General features: G+C 56.5%; 2 protein-coding genes across 4 annotated transcripts; both read left to right on the forward strand.

The window, feature by feature from the left end:
- Positions 1–536: 536 nt before the first annotated feature.
- Positions 537–4,254, forward strand: LOC106830712 (uncharacterized). The gene has a single exon (XM_014840457.3). The coding sequence runs from the start codon at positions 553–555 to the stop codon at positions 4,252–4,254; it is 3,702 nt and encodes a 1,233-aa protein (XP_014695943.1). The 5' UTR covers positions 537–552.
- A 3,340-nt stretch (positions 4,255–7,594) lies between these two features.
- Positions 7,595–19,919, forward strand: CAMKV (CaM kinase like vesicle associated). 3 transcript variants are annotated; one of them, XM_070492716.1, is made up of 12 exons: positions 7,595–7,784; positions 15,475–15,583; positions 15,680–15,811; positions 15,985–16,059; positions 16,275–16,413; positions 16,557–16,677; positions 16,829–16,904; positions 17,002–17,138; positions 17,300–17,378; positions 17,610–17,697; positions 17,992–18,103; positions 18,206–19,919. In XM_070492716.1, the coding sequence occupies exons 2-12, from the start codon at positions 15,489–15,491 to the stop codon at positions 18,571–18,573; spliced, it is 1,422 nt and encodes a 473-aa protein (XP_070348817.1). In that variant the 5' UTR covers positions 7,595–7,784; positions 15,475–15,488; the 3' UTR covers positions 18,574–19,919. The 3 variants fall into 3 exon arrangements, with proteins under 3 accessions (XP_070348817.1, XP_014695940.1, XP_070348818.1); XM_070492717.1 differs by having other exon boundaries at positions 7,610–7,784; positions 18,215–19,919; XM_014840454.3 differs by having other exon boundaries at positions 7,605–7,784; positions 17,992–19,919.
- The last annotated feature ends 557 nt before the right edge of the window (positions 19,920–20,476 follow it).

The following is a 20,476-nucleotide window of genomic DNA, read 5'->3' on the forward strand; positions in this document are numbered from 1 at the left end:
GAATGGGAGCTGGGGAACGTGGGGAAAGGGAGCTTGGGCCTGAGCCTGGGCCCCTCGCCCTTTTCTGCCTCCCATGACTGAGTAGTGAAGGGGCTTTGGACCCTGAAGGGCCTCATGTCACATACTTGGAACTGCATCCCTGGGTCAGCGCTTAAGTCTCGAGTCACCATATGGGAAATGAGGAGAAAGAGCCAAGTCTGGCATGTGTGGTAGACTGGGAAACCAGGGGCTTCCTTAGCATCTCCCCTGCTTACCTTTCTCCCTTGGCCTTACATTGTCCCCATCTCACGACTCTGCCCTGGCTCTAGGGCTAGCTTGAGCAGAGTGGTCACCTGGTGAGTAAGGGGAGAGGAGGCCCAGGGTTGGCAGAGTTAACCGGGGTCCCTGGGCCTTTCTGTCTCCCAAGGTTCCCTGGGCAGGCCCCCATTCTTCATGGGGGTGGGGCCCCTGGTTTCCCACACTGTTACCCCCCCAGGTCACTGGGGGCTGTGATGTGTGGGGTTGCCATGGCAATGAAGTGGGGGCAGGGCAGCTAGGGCATGGAGCAGGACTATGGAAGTCACCAAGAAGGTGGGGGGCCCTGATCCATCGGGCCCCCAGAGCCACCCCTCGGCTGGCAGCCAGGAGCTGGGGGGTGGCCTCAGAGGGTCCCAGGGACCATGGATAAACTCAGGATCTGTATGCTTCAGGCAGGGGTTGTCATTGTCCACTGAGGCCATCACTGATGAGGCCTGTGGCCCAGCCCCCCAAGCTCACGCCCCCGAGCCCATTCACCAGCTACTCCGGGACCCTACTGAGGTTAGCTCACAGTGTGGCTGTGAGCGGGCCTCCCAGGATGCCCTGAGACTCTCCTCCACTAGCTCGTTTCCAAGCCCCATCGTGGGAGCCCAAATGCATCTCGTCATGGAGAATGGGACCCTGGCCCTACCTGTGTGCACTCGCAGTGACAGCACCAGTGACATGGCCCAGCATGGACCCTGCCGCTCCCGGATTCAGGTGCAGGTTGAGGGGGAAGGCAAGGCTCCAGCTAAAGTCCTGGTAGGCTGGGGCAAAGGCCCTTGCAGCCCCGATCAGATAGCCCCCTCAGGCATCAGGAAGAGTCGGTGGCTACCCTACTTCCTTTCAGGGGAGGATGGCTTAGCTGCAGCCCAAGGTCCTCTTCTGGCTACAGCCCAAGATCAGGGCCAGGGCAAGTGCCCGTGTCTGGCTCAGGCTCCTCCAACAACTCCAGCTCAAGCCAATACTCCAGCTCTGGATACAACCCCAATGCCAGCAGCAGTTGAACATTATACCTGCAACCTTAACCACCTGACTAATACTATTGCCATTACCAAGGGCCTGTCTCAAGACCTCCTGCTCAGGAAGTGTGGCAACCGACGGTCAATCCTCTTGGAGTCTTCCAAAGTGGTCACATCCTGCCAGGGCAAAGTGAATTTCCGTTCTCAGAAGGAGCCTCCCACCCCAGCACCCACTCCAAAAGAGTCCCCAGACCATGCCCAGGAGCACGAAGTTGCCAGAAGGCAGGTGTTACCCAAGCAGTCCAAGAACACAGTGGAGAAGCCCCTGGTCTCTATCTCCAGGCCAGGTAGCCCAACACCGGGCTCAGGACCCCCGGACACCCCCAAGTCCCAGAGGAGTAGCCAGGAGATCTGCAGCTCTCAGCCAAACCAGCAGCCCCTCAATGTTTGCAACAACACCTGCTCCAATGTGCCACTGTCTGCCTACCAAGTAACCTGCCACAAGCAGACCCCAGTCCAGTCTCTCAAGGAAGCCATGCAGATCCCCACCTCCAGTGCCCCTACTTGCCAGCTCCAGGACACTGTGGAAGACCGTGTGCTGGTATTTGATATGGCCACAGGCAATAGCAGGATGGGGCTGCTGTGCCATGACCCCATGGGCTCACGGGCAGTGCTAGTGGGCCTTGTGCCCAGCCACCCACCCATCTATGCCCCTGAAAATATGCTGTCTACCCAGCTGTTGGCCATGCCCATCCTCTCCCCTGACAACAATCACTCCAGCTTCTGGTCCACCTCACCTGTGCTGTCCAGCCCCGTGCCCTCCAGCCTCTCCTCTGGCAGCTACCGAGAGGTAGCCCTGGTTCCCAAGGAGGCCAGGCTCAACCTGGAGTCATGGGACTCTCCTGGTACTGAGACACCCATCAGGGTGGGGATGCTTACTGGGCCCGTTCCACTGGGGATGCCCCTCCAATTTGGTGAGAAGATACTGAGCAATGTCCATGATCCTGGCTGGTCCAAACCAGATGCTGAAAAAAATGAAGCGAGTCACACCATCTGGATGCTAGATGCCTCCAGGATGCAGGATACCTCCATGGTCCAGGCCAAGAAACTGCAGTGGACGAACTCAGAGCAGATCCCAGAGCCTGCTCCACCAGCCAAAACCCAGGAGGTGCCCAGATCTCTGCTCCAGGAGGATATAGGCAGCCACAACCAGAAACAGTTCATTACTGCTCAACCTGACTTCTCTTGGGCTGGAGGTTATGGGCAGGCTCCCCTCAGAGGTCGGCCCCCACTAGCTGAGCAGCATCCCCTCGCTGAACAGCCCCCTCCAACTGGTCAGCCTCTGTCGGTTGAGCAGTGCTTCCTCACCAGGCAGACCCCCCTTCCTGGTGGGCTCCCTCTCACTGGGACCCCTCTTACCGGGCAGCTTTCTCTCACTGGGCAACCTCCATTTTCCCAGGAAGCCCCTATCTCCAAAGAGCCCATCCTCTCAAGAGGGCCCTCCACCACCAGGGTGCCTGGCCAGGCTTCCACCTTGTGCCAAGAAGGTGAGACCTTGGGCCTGCCTCCCCATGTAGGGGTACTTCGGGTGCCCCTGGCCCCTGAGGAGACCTGTGTCTGTGTGAGCAGAGAAAAGGTTAGCATCGGTGCCACTCAAAGCTCCAGTATGCATCGGCTCTCATCCCGGCAACCTGAGGGCTCCCCCAGGGCCCAGGAAGAGCAGCTTTCCCTGATCACTTTCACCACACCTGGCACTGGCTGCAAAGTCTTGCCCATGGCCCTGGTGGGCAATGAGTCTCAGGGTCCCCACTTCAAGCTGACAGCTGAGGATGTTACACACTCATCAGTGGTCGCCCACCTTGGCCTGCTCCGTGGAGCCTGCTATGAGCTGGTGTCCACCACAGATGCTCTGCCAGTACTGTCCCCAGTGCTCTGCTGCCACTCATTGGGCCCCTACCAGGACAGGGCGGCTGTGGTGATCGACACAGGCACAGGCTTCACCAAATGTGGACTGGCTGGAGAGGACCACATCCTCAGTGTGGTGCCCTCACGTGTCCAGCTGCTGCAGCACCCAGTCCAGGGCCAGCCCAGGTATGCAGTGCCTGAGAACCAAGAGGGCTCCTACTCGGTGCTGAATCGAGGAGTGGTCTCTGATTGGGATGCACTAGAGGTGCTGTGGCAGCACCTGTTCCACTGCAGGCTGGGTGTGCAGCCTGAGGAGCTGGCTGTGCTTGTGGCCGACTCACCCATCTCACCACGCACCAACCGAGAAAAGGTGGCTGAAATACTCTTTGAGCATTTCCATGTGCCAGCCATGCAGACAGTGCATCAGGCCCTGCTGGCACTCTATGCTTACGGGCGCACCACTGGACTGGTGCTGGGCAGTGGCCATGGCACCTCCTACGTGGCGCCCATCCTTACTGGGGATCTCGCCCCAGTTGACACCTACCGGCTGGATGTGGCCGGTGCTGACCTCACTGAATACCTGGCTCAGCTATTGTTGGCACGTAGCCACTCACCACCCAAGGCAGGACTGGTCAACCAGATTAAAGAGCACTGCTGCTACATGGCCATGGATATGACAGCTGAGCTGGCCCGCACCCAGGCCCAAGCCCGGGTGGAATTCATGCTTCCAGACAAGCAGGTCATCTCCCTTGGCTCTGAGTGCTTTTGCTGCCCTGAGGCCCTCTTCCAGCCCAATCTGCTAGGCCTCAACCAGCCAGGCCTCCCACAACTTGCCCTTCAAAGCATCAGTCGGCTGGAGGCCAAGCAGCAGGAGCAGCTGCTGGCCAATGTGGTGCTGGACGGTGGAAGCACCCTAGTGAGTGGCTTTCCTGAGCGCTTGAGACAGGAGCTGGGCCCCCGTGCCACTGTGCTGGGCTCTCCCCATCGTGCGGTTGCTGCTTGGCTTGGAGGCTCCATCATGGCATCCCGGGACTCCTTCCAGAGCCTATGGATCAGCCGCCATGAGTACGAGGAGGAGGGTCCATGGGCTATCTACAAATACCATCTGTGAACACATAAAAGTTCTGGTTCTGCTTTCTTTGAACACTGTGGCATGTTTTAGGCACAGGGTAGTGTGGTGAAGGGCAGAGGTCCAGGCATGGGGTCAGGGATGGGGCCCTTGGCATTCCCAAGGCACACCCTGCCTCTGTACACTACAACTCCAACAGCCTTGGCAATCCTATCCTTTCCAGAGATCCCCAAGCCCCTCAGCTGGCATTGGCTCTGGTCTAGCCTGACCTTTACTGCACCTCAAGGGCAAACACAGAGTGGCTGCTGTGGGTTTTGCCCCGTTGCCCTGGCGACAAGCGCAATTACCCTTGATTGCCAGTTGGTTGCCATGGAAATTTCAAACATAATGTAATAACCCACACAGCCTGGAGTGAGTCATGAAGTGGGGGGACAGCCCCCTCCCCTAGCTCCAGAGGAGAAGACTACTTGCCTTCCTCCATCTTGGGCCCTATATGGGGGGCTGAGGCCAGCAACATGGAAAACAGCCAAAAAGTTCCAAATATGGCTGGAGCCTGGAGCATTTCTTTCCCCCAGGGGAGGGTCCCTATCAGTCAGGGCTTCTTGGGGGACCTGGCCTGGTAATGTAGGTACCTCCTAAAGTCTGAATTTTGGCTGGAACTCTATGCTGCGTTGGCAGGGGCTTCTGTTGGCCAGTCAGAATATGAAGGTATGGGAGTGCTGGCCTTTGGTGTCCTGGGGCAGGAAGTTGGAGTGGGGGGCAAATAAGTCCTGGATCTTGGATGGGAGGTATAACCTGAGCTGGGGGATGAGGCTCGGGCCTGCTTTGTAGGCTCTGTGGATACAGAGGCTCACACCTTATCCTGCCTTTCTGACTGTCTAGTTCTGGCGGGAGTCAGAACTGTCAACTTTGGGCTTCCTTCTCCTGCTCAGCCTCCTGACTCAGGGTGGCCGGAGTACAGTCCTCCTCAGAAGATCCTCACAGAGGCTACCAGGCAATGTTAATGCCAACTGCCCCATCTTCTTTCAAATGCTGCCATGTGCTAAAGCACCTCCTGCTGGCCCTCTGGCCAGGAGGATGGCTAGAAGTCATGGCCCCTGACCTTGTCTGGCTCTGAATAGTGGGGGTAGGAATAAAACTCCATGTCAGCCCAGTCCACAGCCTGGAAGAACTGAGAGGATGGCATTCAGCTGGTGTTGCTACTTCCTGCCCAGAGGGCAGCTGGAGATCGAAGCCAAGACACTGAAGCCCTATCCTGCCTGTGCCTCTCTGGCTGGGGGCTGAGGGACAAACCATGACCCAGTCTTGACCCTGGATTCTTGTCTTTAGGTTACCCTCTCCACAAAGGGCAAAGACCTGGCTACCTCCACACACACCTGAAAGTGAGGGGCTTCTCTAGGAGGAGAGACTAGAAACAGCCAACGATGTAGGGTCATCACAGCCCCTCCTCATCCCTGGGCATGGTCCAACCTCTTCCCATGTCCTGCTCTCACACTTTGATTCAGCTTCCATAATCCTGAGGCCTGTGTCAGGCGAGAAGGGCACCAGTAGCTCCAGGGACCCGTAGCTCTAGGGACTAGCTACAGGTCCACATGCACGTGCAAGCAAGCATGCTTGAGTATACACAGAATGCAGATACACGTGCCCCTGGGCACCACAGCACACGCTGTGCTGCTGTCATCTCCTTCAGCATAAGAGCGCGCACACACACAGACACACTCACACGTGTGCACACACACCCTGCCACGTGCTCTCACCCACAGGCACATGGAGTGTGCGCAGGACCAAGAAGAGGTGGAGCACTGCCAGCAGCAGGCAGGGCTCTAGTGAGCTGCCTCTTCCTCTGCCTCTAAATCTCCTATTCGAGCTTCTCCTTGGCCCAGCTGCTCCATGCCTGGATAGCCACAACCTTTAGAAAAGAGAGAAAACATGTGTGACATGTGTGGGGTCAGCAAACCATGGTTCGGCTGTACCATACAACTCAGAGAACCGTTGTTTCAAGGACAGGGGGCAGACAGCAGAAAGGACTGAGTGCCAGACCATTCATTCATTCTGTGGACATGAACTGAGCATACTGAGATGAGACACAGTCTCTGCCCTGTAGATGCCCAGCCCGCTAGGAGATTGCTACCCAGTGGTAGAGTTGGTGCCATGACCGCGACCACCCAGAGTCCAGGGAGACTAGAGTTGGCATCAGCCTGGCCTGGAAGAAGTGACCCAAAGCCAGGGAAGGTTGTGAAGGACTCCACGATGACCCCTCTGGAGGAAGATATTGAGGGGCCTTCTTTGAGCAGTCATTTCCCAGGCTAGCCTTCCAGCTTCAGACCCAACTTCTCACTTGCCCTGTCAGCAGCCGTGGGGAGCCAGGCAGGAGAGACTCTGTCAACATGGCCAAGGGTCTGGAGATGACTCCACCCAGGATGGGATCAGGAGGCTCACTGGGAGGGTTCGGTGGGGTAGAGCCCAGTTCTGGCCACCAAGAAGCTTAAATCTGGCCCTCCAGTACTGGCCTAGGGGCTTGTGACAGGGGTGGTGCAAGCATAGAGTCCACATGCCTCCCTGACAAGGGACAGAGAAATGGCCAAGGACTTCCTTCAGAGCTTCTTCCTAGCAGTTCTCAGCCTCCTCTAGTCAGGGGCCAGGCCTAGTAGGGCACCTTGGTGCTACAGCTCTCCTGTATCCCCATATCCCAGCCCAGGCCACTGATGGTGATGCTGCTCATGAAGCGTTTGAGGGTGATTAAACAGGGAGGAAAGCAGAGTCCACACCATGTCACAGGTGACTTTTACAGCTTGGGAAATTCAGTGCCACACAGGAGGAGGTAGACTGGGCCAGGCTCCTGGCTGGGACTTGGTGATGGGAAAGGCTTTGAACTGCAGGAGAGGAGGGTGGAGCTGGTAGGAGACTCTGCCACCGTGGTCTGGGGCCCTCACTGACCACTTGTACACACACACCCATGTGTTTACTACTCCTAGCTAGGAGATGCCAGTCTGTAGAGCAGCTTGCCCTAGTGACTAGCCACTTGGTTCTTTTAAGTAGGTTCCACCCTTTGGTTTAGATTTGGGGAGCTGGGCAGAGCGCCGGTCCCCTGGGGACTACCACTTGCCAAGAGACTCCTGTGCAGCTCCAGGACTTAGGCATTCCCGACACCTCCTACTCCCTACCACCTACAATGGGCCTGGGAAGGCGCCTCCGGTCCCTGTTGCCCGGTCAGTCCGAGGGCCTAAAGGGGCCTTTGAGAACCTTGCCAGGGCCAGGCAGGCCAGAGCTTACCGACTGGGCCGCCACCCCTCCTCAGCCCACCTTTGAGTGGGATTCCAGCCTCAGGCTCCGCCAGGGTCGGGGCGGGGCTGGCTGAGGGAGGCCCCGCCCCCAGCCCGCCCCCGGCCCGGGGTGCGAATCCGGTGCGGACGAGCGGCGGGAGATGCTGGAGGTTCGCGAGCCGAAGCGGCTGCAGCTGGCGCCGCGTCTGCCCCGCGTGCCCGGAGCGGATTCTGCCCGCCGCCCCCGGAGCCCTCGGCGCCCCACTGAACCCGCGATCGCTTCCTCCCTGTGACCGACCGGCGCTGCAGGTGCGGGGCGGGCTGGGCGTGGGCGGGGTGCCCCTGGAAGGCGCGTTTTGGGGATCTTGGGGGGATTGGGTCTCTGGCTCAAGGTTCGGGTCGCCGAGTGCGCGGAGGCGCCGCGTGGGCATGGGGTCCTGGCGGGGGCCGGGCACGCGTGCTCTGTAGATCCGAGGGTCGGCATGAAGGGTTGGGCTAAAGTTCCTCGTCACCTCGAACCTATCGGGGGTCCCAGGGAAAGCCTCTGAGACTCAGGTCCAGGCGAATCTCCCCTCCCTGCCCGTCCCCCCTACTACCCCGCTTTCTCGCTGGGCTCCTGATTGTGAAAACATTAACCCTCGAACATTCGTGGTACCCCATGGGGGTAGGGGCCAAGAGCTGAGCCATCTCTCCTGACTCCCAGAGCCGCCTCCAGCGCCTCCCAACTGCCCCCGGGCCTCCTCCCTCCCGCAAGGCAGTCACTAATTTCCATGACAACGGAGAGTTCTTTATGGGCGACAACCTGAAGGGGGCTGGGCGGGGCTGCCGCGGGGTGGGGGAGGAGGCTCCAAGCCCCTGGGGACCAGCAGCCCCGCTAGCCAAGATCCAGCTTCCAAGCCTTAATGTGGGGGCCAGCCGGGGGTGCGAGGCTCCGACCCAGCGCTGCGCGGTGGGGGTGGGGGACGCACATGTTTCTGCTGGGAGGTGCGGGGCTTGGTGCTCACACGTGTGCCTCCCGCATGTGTGTTGCTGTGCCAGCGGGGGCGAGTCAGCAGCACTGGAGAAGGGGGTCAGGGTGGCATCACGGTGGGGAGCAGGGCTCCTGGCTGGGGGTGGTGGACAATGAGCAAGTGAGTTTCTGCCTTCCCCAGCTTGTAGCGTCTGCCAGAGACCCTGGGCTCTCCCAGCCCCTCGTAGCTCTGCCAAACTGCTTTTGTCCGCACCCTCTAGGCAGAGCCTGCTCCACCACATTCTCTCCTAGGGATCAGGGCCCTCGTCTCTTACCGAGAGCTCAGTCTGCAGCAGTCCAGCCCTTGTCCTGCCACCCTCCTCCAAAGCCCAGGCTTTGAGCCCCCCAGGACCAAGTGCAGAGAGCCCCCTCCCTCACTCCCAGTTGATTCCTGTCAGCTTTAGCCATCAGCTGGGCCCCAGTTTTCTCAACTGGGAAATGAGTGTTTCCACTCCCCTCAGTGTCAGCCTGGGCCCTGGGGTGGGGCAGGGGTCTCCCTTTCTTTTACAGCATTTGATGTGGACCCCCAGGTGCCATAGACTGCCTTTCCCATATCTGCTGCTGGCCTCCTCTCCAGCCCATGCCCTGGCCACCACTCACGAGCAGTCCTTGACCCTGGGAGAAAGCTACAGAGTCCATGATCTCTGTCTAGGGAAATTGAGGCATGGGGGCGAGGTGCTGTGCAGTTGTTATCCTGTTTCTGGGTTGCTTGGGATGCTGTTTCTGGCCCTCCTAACAGGATCCACTGTTGGGGAGGAGAACGGCAGTGGCAGGGAATTAGGCTGAATTGCAAGAGGGGCCCTGGGGACCCGAGGCCTGACAAGGACAGCAGATTGGGGCGGGGGGTGGCACACGGCTGGGGAGTCTAGGCAGAGCTGTGCCAGCTGAGAGGAGGGGCTGGAAAAGGAAGCCGGGTCTCCAAGCTTCATTTCCATCCCCCCAAGCTTGTGCCTGCGACATGTTGGACCTGCCTTACCTAAGCTGCTGTGATGACAGGGAGAGGGGCTGAGGAACTGTTCTGACTGAGGGGACCGTAACAGCTGGCCTCTTCCCCACGGCTACAACTGTGCCTCCCACACCAAGTCCAGTGCATGTCTAGGGGATACAAGAGGGTTCAGTCTCAGAGGTCCAGGCACCAGGGGCAGCTCCTGGCCCAGGTGTTCAGAGCACATGGCCATGGAGAGCTTAGGGCTCTGCTGCATACCCATAGGCCCCTTCAGAACCCCCTGCCCACCCTCCCCTCCTGTGTCTTTGTGCCTGTGTGCCTTTTCCTCTGTTGCCTTTTTGCTCCTCTTCCATTGTAGCTTCTGTCTTTGTCTTCCTGTGTCCCTGCCCCCCCCCCCCCCCCCGCCTTTTCTAAAATCTCTTGGTTCCCCCACATCCTCTTCCTTATGGGGACCAGGGTCACAGAACCCATTGGGAAGGAACCAGGCCAAAGTCTGAGGGAATTCTTGGAGAAGGGGTTTGGCTGACATCCCTACCCCCCTTGTTTTAAAACTTCCATCACCATAGCAACCCTTTACTCTGTGGCCTTCCCCAGCATTTCCTCTCCTTTACCTACAGGGAAGTGGGGCTTCCAGTGGATTTTCCTTCAGGGGTTCAAAGATTGGGACCTCAGGTGCCTGGGAGGGGCCAGTTGGCTCTTGGCTCTGCCCGAACGTTGAGGGCTGAACTTTTCTGGAGGCAGCACTGGACTGTGTGCCCACCCCCAAGACTGGAGAAATCTTCCTTTCCATGCTCCCTCATTAGATGGGAGAGAGTCAGCAGCAGGAACAATGGACTATGATGTAACTAGAGCCTGAGGCCCAGCCAGGGGAACCCCCTGCCCAGTTCCCTGAAGCAATTGGACACTGAGCTAGAAGCTTGGCTCTGGTTCCTGACACCAGACCCTGAGAGTGAGGTCTTTATTTCTCCCTGTCCTGTGAGTGAGGCCTCAACCGTGGGCCAGGCAGGGCGTGGGCCTATGCATGTCCATTGCAGCAGGAAACCCAGCCCCAGTCTCTGAGAGAGGAGAGCATAGAAGAGGAGGGGGGTTGCCTGCAGGCTGGTGTTCACAGCTGCATTAAATTGGGAGATGTTGCCCACAGCTCTTGGGAGATAGCTGGAGGCCTCCTGGGCCCCTCATGGCCTCCCTAGATTTACTGCAAGTTCTGGAGCCCCACGTGGCAGAGGACCAAGGTAGCAGGAATCTCCTGTTTATGGCTATGGAAGGTGGGGTCCGAACAAGGGCTCCAGTGTAGGACATCTGGGCCTCTGGAGCTGGCCTCTGTCCCACTCAGTCTTCCCCTGGGCCAGGCATGCCTTAGGCTTCAATAAGCAGGGCACCAATAGGCAGAGGTTGCCTGAGCCCAGGGGTCAGACTTGAGCAGGCATTAACTGGAGAGTGCTTGGCCCCTAAGCTCCCTTAACACCTGCTGGAGGGGCAGTGGCAATGCCAGGCTCTGCACACCCCCAAGCTCCCTTTGGACAACCCCCTGTGCACCCCATTCAGTTTCTCTGCAGAGAATGGAAGGAGCCACGTCTCTAGGGAAATGGCTGCTATGGGTCTCCTGTGCCCTCCCTTGTCCCAGTGTGGATCTGAGGCAGAGCCTAGGTCCTGTGTCGCTGGGAGGAGAGCTCTCCACTATTGGGTGTTGTGTCTGAGCTGTCTGGGCCATGGGGGTGAGAAATGCAAACCCTTTTCTGCCTGGCCTTCCACTGTTCTTGAAGCTGTCCCTTGGCTGCTCCTCCCAGCTTTGGGGCCAAAGCCTTCCTTGCAAGCAGGTGCCAGGGGCTTGGTGCACACAGCAGCAGCCTCCCAGGCAGCAGCAGTAGGTAGCAGATGGTAGAGAGGGTGAGCGTGGAGGGGACTAGGGCACTAGTTGGAAGCAGGATGCCCCTTTCTCCTCTTCATCCTGGGGCCAAGTTAGGGGTGGCGGCAAGTGAGTTCACTTAGACTGGTGAGGAGAAGCAGTGACTGGCTGAGATCAGGGTAGCCATGGTAGAAGGGAGGCAGATCTGTCCCTGTGCCAACTACGAAGCTGCAGGACATGGCTCCTGGCTGATGTGACTATGAGCAGAGGCCTGGATTTCCTTAGTGGAGACAGATCCCGAGACCAGCCCTGGGTCCCTGTGGGCACGAGTGCATATACATGGCAAAAGCTGGGCCAAGATCAGGGACAGGCATATACAAAACTTCCTATGCCATGCGGCAGAGCAGGGAGCTGTTGATATGGGGTGGAGGGAGGTGGAGGTTGTGGAAGGTATCTCAGAGAAGAGCCATTATCTTGAGCATCAGGATTGTTTTAGACAATTTGTGGCACAAATAACCGTATAATGTCAGAAACCACAATAAAAGAAGATTCAGCCCTGGTCTCAGCACCTAGCTCATATGGAGGTGGCTCCACGGGAGGCCAAGATGGGCAGTGCCCTTGCCAGTGCCCACACTTCCTGCCATTGCGCAGACACAGTTGAGCTGGCGAGTCACCTGTTGTTGGATGTTTAGGTAGTTGCTGATTTTTTTTTTTATGTTATAAATAACTGCCGTGACAAATAAGATACTGATGAGAGGCTTTGGGGGAAGGGCATTCCTGCCAGGGGGAATGGTGTAAGCAAAGCAAGAGAGCTGGGACATAGGTCCCTCCCAGCCCTCCTGGGGCACCTGCAGACTGAGATACCACCCTCCCACCCGGTACATGGCCCTTAGATTCCAGCCTGAAAGGGAATCACTGCATGTTAGAGTCATTGAGGGGACTGATGCAGGCCCCCTCCCCCAGATTGTTAGGGCATTAGAGATGGGTGGCCGGCAGTGGTGGGTGGCTGTGCCTCTACTCTTAGCTGTGAGAGTGGGATTCCAGCCACATGCTCCTCCCTGGCAGATGCAGGAACAGGGCTGTGACCGTGGTGGCAAAGACACGCAGTCGGGGATGATCTTCAAAGCTTCTCTTGTTTGCCTCTGCAGTGCCTCACAAGATGGCTTAAGCCGTGGCTTAAATCACGCCAATGAAATGCATTTGTGTTCCCTGAGCCCAAACAACCCAGATGAGGGAATGATGGAATTTGTTCCCTAATGCTGAGGGCGGATTTGAGGGAGCGCTTCCAGAGCTGTGATCCCTGGGAAGTGGGTGGCCTCTGCCTGGGAGGAAGCAAGGAGCAGCCAGAGCTGGCCATAAGGCTTGTGTGGGTCCTGGCCTCTCACCCTGGCTGACAGAGTCCCTCTGACCCAAGCTGCTTTCTCTCGGGGTGGCTTCCTTCCTTCTCTGCTAGCCTGTGGCTCTGAGTGACTCCAGTTAGGGAAGCATCTAGGTAGTCAAGGCCACAGCCCAGGCCTGTGCACAACAAGCACTGATCGGTGTGGAGGGAGAATATGCACAGTCAGCAGAGGCAGAGCAGTTTGAATGCAGCCTCTGTGCAGAGCTTTCTATAGCCCCAGTGTCACATTGATGATGTGTTATGGAGGCAAACTCTGGGTCAGGTTTGCAAAGGTCCAGATACTGTTACCAACTCCTCTCCTGAAGTTTACCTCTGAACAAGGGCTGTGAGTACCTTTTCCTTTTGGTGTTGGAGCCAGTCCACCCAGCACAGCAGGTATGGCTTAGGCTGGCAGGGCAGGGTTGCAGACCCGTGAGGCGCCATGCTCCAGGTACCAGAGTGCCTGGAACTCACTGCAGTCAGCTGCGTGTTGTCACCCTTGTGCCTGGAACACACACACCCCCGTCCCCTCTTCCCGCCCCCCCCCCCCCCCACTCCTCGTCAGGGGCCCCTCCCCTGGACCTGACTGCCTAGGTCTCCCATGGGCCCTGGCAGTGAGGCACTAGGCAGGCTTGTCTTGTTTTTCCAGGCCATTACCCCTGCATGCCTCCTAGCAAATCCTTCCCCTCTAAGGCCTAGCCCTAATGCTGTTTCTTCCTCAAAGCCTTTCCTTGCCTCTTCAGCCAGGTTGGGGTTCTCTCTCTGAGGAATCCCCCAAGCCCTGTGCCTAAATGCAATATTTATTAAATCAATAAAAGTAATCATAGTAAAAATTCTAACAGAAAAATAATAAACGGTGTAAATCTGTCCCTCCAACACCCAATTCTTTGCCCCAAAGAGCACTCTTATTTTCTTAGATGTCCTTCCAGAAAAGAAGTTGAGTGTATTGAGTGTACACCAGTATATAAACTTTAAAAAATGTACCCAAACAGCGGCACCCTTCATCTGCCTTTCTGTCCCTTGCTTTTTCACCTGACAATGTATGTCAGAGACTGTCCTACAGCAGCACATTTCGATCTTGTTGTTAGTGCCATGGAGTGGATTCCGACTCCTAGTGACCCTGTGTACAGCAGAGTGGAACCCTGCTGGGTCTTTTTGCATCATCCTCTCACTCTCTCGTGCTGTGTCAGACAATACTCTGCTGCTATTCCTAGGGTTTTCATGGCAGTTTTTTCGGAAGTGGGTGGCCAGGTCCTTCTTCTAGTCTGTCTTAGCCTGTAAGCCCCGCTGAAACCTGTCCACCGTGGGTGACCCTGCCGGTGTTTGAAATAACAGCATAGCTTTCAGCATCACAGCAACACACAGCCACCACAGTATGACAACCGACCGATGGGTGGTATGGTTCCCTGACTGGGAAACGAATCAGCTGCGGTGAGAGTGTCAAATTGACTAGAGCACCAGGGCTGGCTACATTTTTATCTACTTTATTCTTTTTAATAGTTACCAAGTATTCTTAAGTATGAATGGCCATAATTTTTATTAACGTTTTTTTTTAAAGATTTTTAAATTTTTTTTCCTTTTGCTCCCCAAAGCCCCCCGGTACATAGTTGTATATTCTTCGTTGTGTGTCCTTCTAGTTGTGGCATGTGGGACGCTGCCTCAGCGTGGTTTGATGAGCAGTGACATGTCCACACCCAGGATTCGAACCAACGAAACACTGGGCCGCCTGCAGCAGAGCGCGCAAACTTAACCACTCGGCCACAGGGCCAGCCCCTATTAACATTTTAAAATTGTGAAATATAACAAAAATCCAGGAGTGTGCCCAAAAATTCTATGTACATTTTTACAAATTATTATAAAGCCAACAACTATGAAACCACCACTCAGCTTCAGAAATAGGCCCTCCAGAATCCTCCCATGTGTCCTGTCTCAATCACAACCCCTCTCTTTCTCTTGGAAGGACTCATGGTGCTTATTTCCTAGCTTTTCTTTACAGTTTTACCAGTATGTTTGCATCCTTAAACAGTGTAGGTTAGTCCTGCCAATTTTGAACTCTATATCAATAGAATCACACTATATATATTCTTTTGGGTCTTTTTCACTCAACATTGTGTTGGTGAGATTCATCATGTGGTTGGTTGTAGCTGTAGCTCCTTCATTTCCATTGCTGTGTAATACTCCATTGTGTGACTATACCACAATACATCCTGTTGTTGATGGATATTTGGGCTGTTTCCAGTTTTAGCAATTATGAATATTGTCTCTATGAGCATTCTTGTATGAGTGTCCTGCTGCACAAGTGTATGCATTTCTGTAGAGCATATATTTAGCAGTGCAGTCGCTGGTTCATAGGGTATGTTCGACTTCAGTAGTTTTACCAAACTGTTTTTCAAAGGGGAGACTTGCTCTCTACCAGCAGTGCTCACGTTCTCCACATCTTTGCCAACACTTGGTATCTTCAGACTTTCAGAGACAATTATCTGATGGGTGGGTGGTGACAGCCCCCTTCATCTGTGTACTAGCTGAAATTTAAGGAAATTGTTTGATAATCTTTTTTTGAGCATATATAATGCAAAATAATTCCCTGGATGTCAGTCTAAAACCTTTTTCATAATCTGGGGCTGTTGTAGTTTAGGCAGCCAAGCTGAGTGGCTGGAGGTATGGCCAGAAAAACAGGGGTAGGAGCGCCTGGCCACCTTTCTGGTGCAGTCTCTGCCCCTGGCTTGGCCTGAGCCAGGCTGGTGTGTCCCAGAGGCAGGCTCTATGTTGTGGGGAGAAGAGGGAGTTGTATGGCTGAGCCAAACCCCATCCTACCCGCAGCTCAGAGCCCGGCAATGCCGTTTGGGTGTGTGACTCTGGGCGACAAGAAGAACTATAACCAGCCATCAGAGGTGACTGACAGATATGATTTGGGACAGGTCATCAAGACGTGAGTGCTGGGTCTGGTGGGCAAGGGCAGGGGAAAGGGGAACAGGGTGCAGCCCATGCTGAGGCCAGGGCTGAGTGGGGTGCCTGCTGGCTGCAGTGAGGAATTCTGTGAGATCTTCCGGGCCAAGGACAAGACGACGGGCAAGCTGCATACCTGCAAGAAGTTCCAGAAGCGGGACGGCCGCAAGGTGCGGAAGGCAGCCAAGAACGAGATAGGCATCCTCAAAATGTGAGTGTGAGGCCTGGGGGTGGGGTGGGAGGTAGCAGGGAAGGGCTTCGAGGGCAGGTGGCCTTAAGCAGTACTAGCCTCTGGCCAGTTAGTCTGCTGTGACCCATGGTGGCAACCAGAGCTTCTCTTAGGGGTTCACTCAGCCCTAACTATTGGTTCCTCTTTGCTGCCAGGGTGAAGCATCCCAACATCCTGCAACTGGTGGATGTGTTTGTGACCCGCAAAGAGTACTTCATCTTCCTAGAGCTGTGAGTGTGGGTCTGGGGTCCCGGGATTCCTCAGTCCCCAAGGCCTTTACCTGCTCTGCCCTCTACAGCCAGGGAAAGCCCACTTTCTGGACACTTGGGGTCCCAGGTCCCTGTGCCTTGCCCAGCCAGCTGCCTGGTATAGGGAACCTGCCCAAGTGATCCTCCCCCCACCCCCGATCCTGCCCACACCAGGCTCAGGGGCTGGTGTCCCTCAGGGCCACGGGGAGGGAGGTGTTTGACTGGATCCTGGACCAGGGCTACTACTCAGAGCGAGACACAAGCAACGTGGTACGGCAGGTCCTGGAGGCTGTGGCCTACCTGCACTCACTCAAGATTGTGCACAGGAACCTCAAGGTAAGGCCAAGAATCAGGTCAAAGGGTCAGTTGGCAACTGCTCTGGGGCTGGGGTGGGCAGCATCTTGGGGTCTTGGTCTAGCCTCTGAGGTCTTCATGGAATCTTCCTCTGCCCACCCACATGCTATTCCTGTCTGGAGCAGCTGGAGAACCTGGTTTATTATAATCGGCTGAAGAACTCAAAGATTGTCATCAGTGACTTCCACCTCGCTAAGCTAGAGAATGGCCTCATCAAGGAGCCCTGTGGGACCCCCGAGTACCTGGGCAAGCAGGGGGCGGGGCTGGGGCAGGGTGGGAGAGAGCGTTCAAGGAGTGGCTCTGCGTAGGGAGGGAAGGAAGTCCCAGGAAGTGGATGTGAGTGTACCAGGCCTGGCTGGGCCTGATATTGACCAGCAGATGGACACTATGTTTGCAGCCCCGGAGGTGGTAGGCCGGCAGCGGTATGGACGCCCTGTGGACTGCTGGGCCATTGGCGTCATCATGTACATCCTGTGAGTGGATGGGTGGGGAAACAGGCTTGCAGCCAGGCAGGGTGGGGGCCTGTGCCATGGCCTTGCTTGGTGACCCTGCCCTTTGGCTCCCATGCAGGCTTTCAGGGAACCCGCCTTTCTATGAGGAGGTAGAGGAAGATGACTATGAGAACCATGACAAGAATCTCTTCCGCAAGATCCTGGCTGGCGACTATGAGTTTGACTCTCCATACTGGGATGACATTTCGCAAGCAGGTGAGGAGGTGCCCAGCATGTGAGTAGAGTGAAGGGTTGGTGTGGGGGACTTGTCTTCAGCCTCCTCTGCTGGACTCTGTTCCTACCCCTCAGCCCATTCATCACTTTTAGACAGCGAGATGGTGTGCCCATGACTAGCTTCTCCTTGGTTTTGTCCCCAGCCAAAGACCTGGTCACAAGGCTGATGGAGGTGGAACAAGACCAGCGGATCACTGCGGAAGAGGCCATCTCCCATGAGTGGTGAGCAGAGCCCAGGGAGGATGGGAGAAGAGGCTAGGGTTCCCTTGGCCTCTGTCCTCACACTTAGCAGTCCCCATTTTTGAGGCCCTGAGTGCGGGTTACAAGGCACCCAGAGCTCAGGCAGCCCAGAGAGTCTGCCTGGTAATCCCTGGATCTTACAAGGAAAGGACTGGGCCGTCTCTGTGAAGGCCCATACCCCCTCAGATCTAGATGTACTTACACCCTTTCCAGGATTTCTGGCAATGCTGCTTCTGATAAGAACATCAAGGATGGTGTCTGTGCCCAGATTGAAAAGAACTTTGCCAGGGCTAAGTGGAAGGTAAGGCTTGGATGGCTCCCTTTCCTGGACTGATCCCAAGTGTTCCTTCTGGCACCTACAGTTTCTTGCCTGTTCACACCCCTACAGCCACACACAGTCTTTTCTTTAGCCATCAGGTATGGCTGTAGCCACTGTCATTACTGTAAATGGATGTGCTGAGCAGCTGGGTCCCTGGCCCTGGGGTGGTCAGAGGCAGCCAGGGGCACCAGGGAATGGTCTGGGTTTGGCCTTTGCCAAGGAATAGATCCAGTTTCTGTCAGCCTCGTTCTGAGCCTTTCTCCACTGTCCTTTCAGAAGGCTGTCCGAGTGACTACCCTCATGAAACGGCTCCGGGCACCAGAGCAGTCCAGCACGGCCGCAGCCCCGTCTGCCCCAGCCACAGACACTGCCACCCCGGGGGCTACAGGTGGGGCCATAGCTGCAAGTGGAGCTGCCCCAGCCCCTGGGGGCAGTGCCACCTCAGCCACAGTGGGTGATGCTGCTCTTGCTGCAAAGAGTGATAATGTAGCCCCTGCAGACCGTAGTGCTACCCCAGCCACAGATGGCAGTACCACCCCAGCCACTGATGGGAGCATCACCCCAGCCACCGATGGGAGCATCACCCCAGCCACCGATGGGAGTGTCACCCCAGCCACTGACAGGAGTGTTACTCCAGCCACTGATGGGAGAGCCACACCAGCCACAGAAGAGAGCACCGTGCCCACTACTCAAAGCAGTGTCACACTGGCCACCAAGGCAGCTGCCACCCCTGAGCCGGCTTTGGCCCAGCCGGACAGCACAGCCCCAGGGGGCACAACAGGCCAGGCTCCACCCTCTAGTAAAGGGGAAGAGGCTGCGGGCTATGCCCAGGAGTCTCAGAGGGTGGAGACCAGCTGAGCAGGCAGGCTGATGGGGGGCAGGGAATGGGCAGGAGGGTGGGAGAGTGGCTGAGGGGCTTCTCACTGTACATAGAGTCACTGGCATGATGCCCTCGCTCCTCCCAGCCCCTCCCTCCCAGCGTGGGGCATGTCTGGGGGCCATGGGAGAGCAGTCTCATCTCCTGTGTGTGTGCGTGAGTGGTGGGCCGGCCAGAGGCAGGACTGGCCCCAGCCCCTGCATGGATTCCTTGTGGCTTTTCTGTCTTTTGCTAGCTTCACCAATTTCTGTTCCTTGTGGGATGCTGCTCTAGGGATACTCAGGAGGTCCCTGCTCCCTTTCCCCTTTCCTTTTTTGCCTCACAATTCCCCTAGGCAGGCCCTGCAGGTCCCATCCTCTCCCAGGCCCTAAACTTGGGTGGCCTTGCCCTAAGAGCTGGTCCTCCAGCGAGGCCCTGTCAGCGGTCTTAGGCTCCTGCACATGAAGGTATGTGCCTGTGGTATGTGGGCTGCTCTAGGAGTGGACACAGGCTGGTATAGAGAATGCAAAAGTCTAGGGCAGTATGCTTTAAGACAAGACTGGTCGTATGGCTAGGGGCACTGCTTGGTAGACATGGGGGTCCTCAGAAGTGAAAGAATGAGTAGGAGGGTAGAAGCTTCCATCTTTGTCCCAAGGAAGTCCCTCCCAAGACCCTTGTGCTGTTTCCTAGCCTCCTGGGTCCTGCAAGTAGGTTGGCCTGTGTCCTGAGTTTCATGAAACAGTAAGGGGAAGGAGAAGCAATTAGGATGTAGCAATGAGAACTGGGAGGGCAGAGTGCAGACCCAGCACCTAGTGTACCAGCCTAGCTGGCTCCTTACCCTGGGCCAAACAGGAAGGGCTGATATCCCCTGACTCTTCCCAGATAGGCCCACTCAGGCTCAGTCCACAGTCCTCTCTATCCCAGGGCGCCTGCCACACGGCAGTGTCCCATAGTCTGATTTGGGGTGTGCCCTTCATAGGGGCAGATTTTCGGGTCTCCTAATTCAATGACAAAATAGAGAGGAACCCCCTCTATGTCTATGACCCACTTCCCTTTCTATCAGGGCTTAGAGGCCCAGGTACCTCTGAGCCATGCTGACTTGCTTTTGCTGGGATGAGGAAGTGGAATAAGGCTCCCTAGTTTCCTGATGGAGGCTCCTGGCAGGTGCCCTTTGTCAGACCCCACCACAGCCTGGGCTGGCAGCCACACTGGTCCTGGCCCTCGCTTGGCACTCTGGTGGCAGTCCTGCCCTTCTCCCTGCATGCCTGTGGGTCTGCTCTGGTGTATGAAGGTCAGTGGGCTAACTGTGTGCCTGCTGAACCTGGCAAATAAATGTCACCCTGCCAAAGCCTCTGGCCACCCTCTCTCCTTTGCTTCCTCTATCTTACTGGGGAGGGGCCCCTGAAAGGCAGTGGGGAGGGGAGAGGCTGGGATTAGGTTTATAGGTAGTGGCCTGTACACACTGCCATGTGGATTGCTTAGGCTGAGAGTGCAGATCATCCTCACCACCATGTGTTACTTGATGCAGGGGTGGGGGTGGGGGGGACCCTATAAATCCACATGGGTGGTTGGTCCTCTGCTGGGCTTATGCCAAGGAATAACCTCTGGGCTGCTGTTCCGACAAGTCCTGTTGAATAAGGAGCTCTTGTCTTGACTTAGGCATAGAATTGGAACCCACCAAGGACCAGCCACCTTAGGGAGAGACCTGGCCAATGGCCAAAGTGGGCTTCCCTGGGCTGGGGAGAGGGTGCAGGGTGGGCATTGCACCAAGGTTCTATGCTGCCCGCTTTGTGTTGATTCCTCCTTTCTGTGAACAACACCTGTGCTCTCCACGTAGGTCCAAAGGACTTCATGCTGGTCTACTTCAGGTGGAACAAATCAGCTTTATATTATAGGACTCTGAAT

The sequence above is a fragment of the Equus asinus genome, chromosome 21 (genome assembly GCF_041296235.1).
Source record: "Equus asinus isolate D_3611 breed Donkey chromosome 21, EquAss-T2T_v2, whole genome shotgun sequence".
Lineage (NCBI taxonomy): Eukaryota > Metazoa > Chordata > Mammalia > Perissodactyla > Equidae > Equus > Equus asinus.

Excerpts from the sequence above, each read along its gene's own strand:
- LOC106830712 (XM_014840457.3), top strand. The coding sequence starts at position 553 with ATGGAAGTCACCAAGAAGGTGGGGGGCCCTGATCCATCGGGCCCCCAG.
- CAMKV (XM_014840454.3), top strand. The coding sequence starts at position 15,489 with ATGCCGTTTGGGTGTGTGACTCTGGGCGACAAGAAGAACTATAACCAG. Across the intron at positions 15,584-15,679 it reads TTGGGACAGGTCATCAAGAC|TGAGGAATTCTGTGAGATCT; the intron begins GTGAGTGCTGGG and ends TGCTGGCTGCAG. Across the intron at positions 16,678-16,828 it reads TGGGACCCCCGAGTACCTGG|CCCCGGAGGTGGTAGGCCGG; the intron begins GCAAGCAGGGGG and ends CTATGTTTGCAG.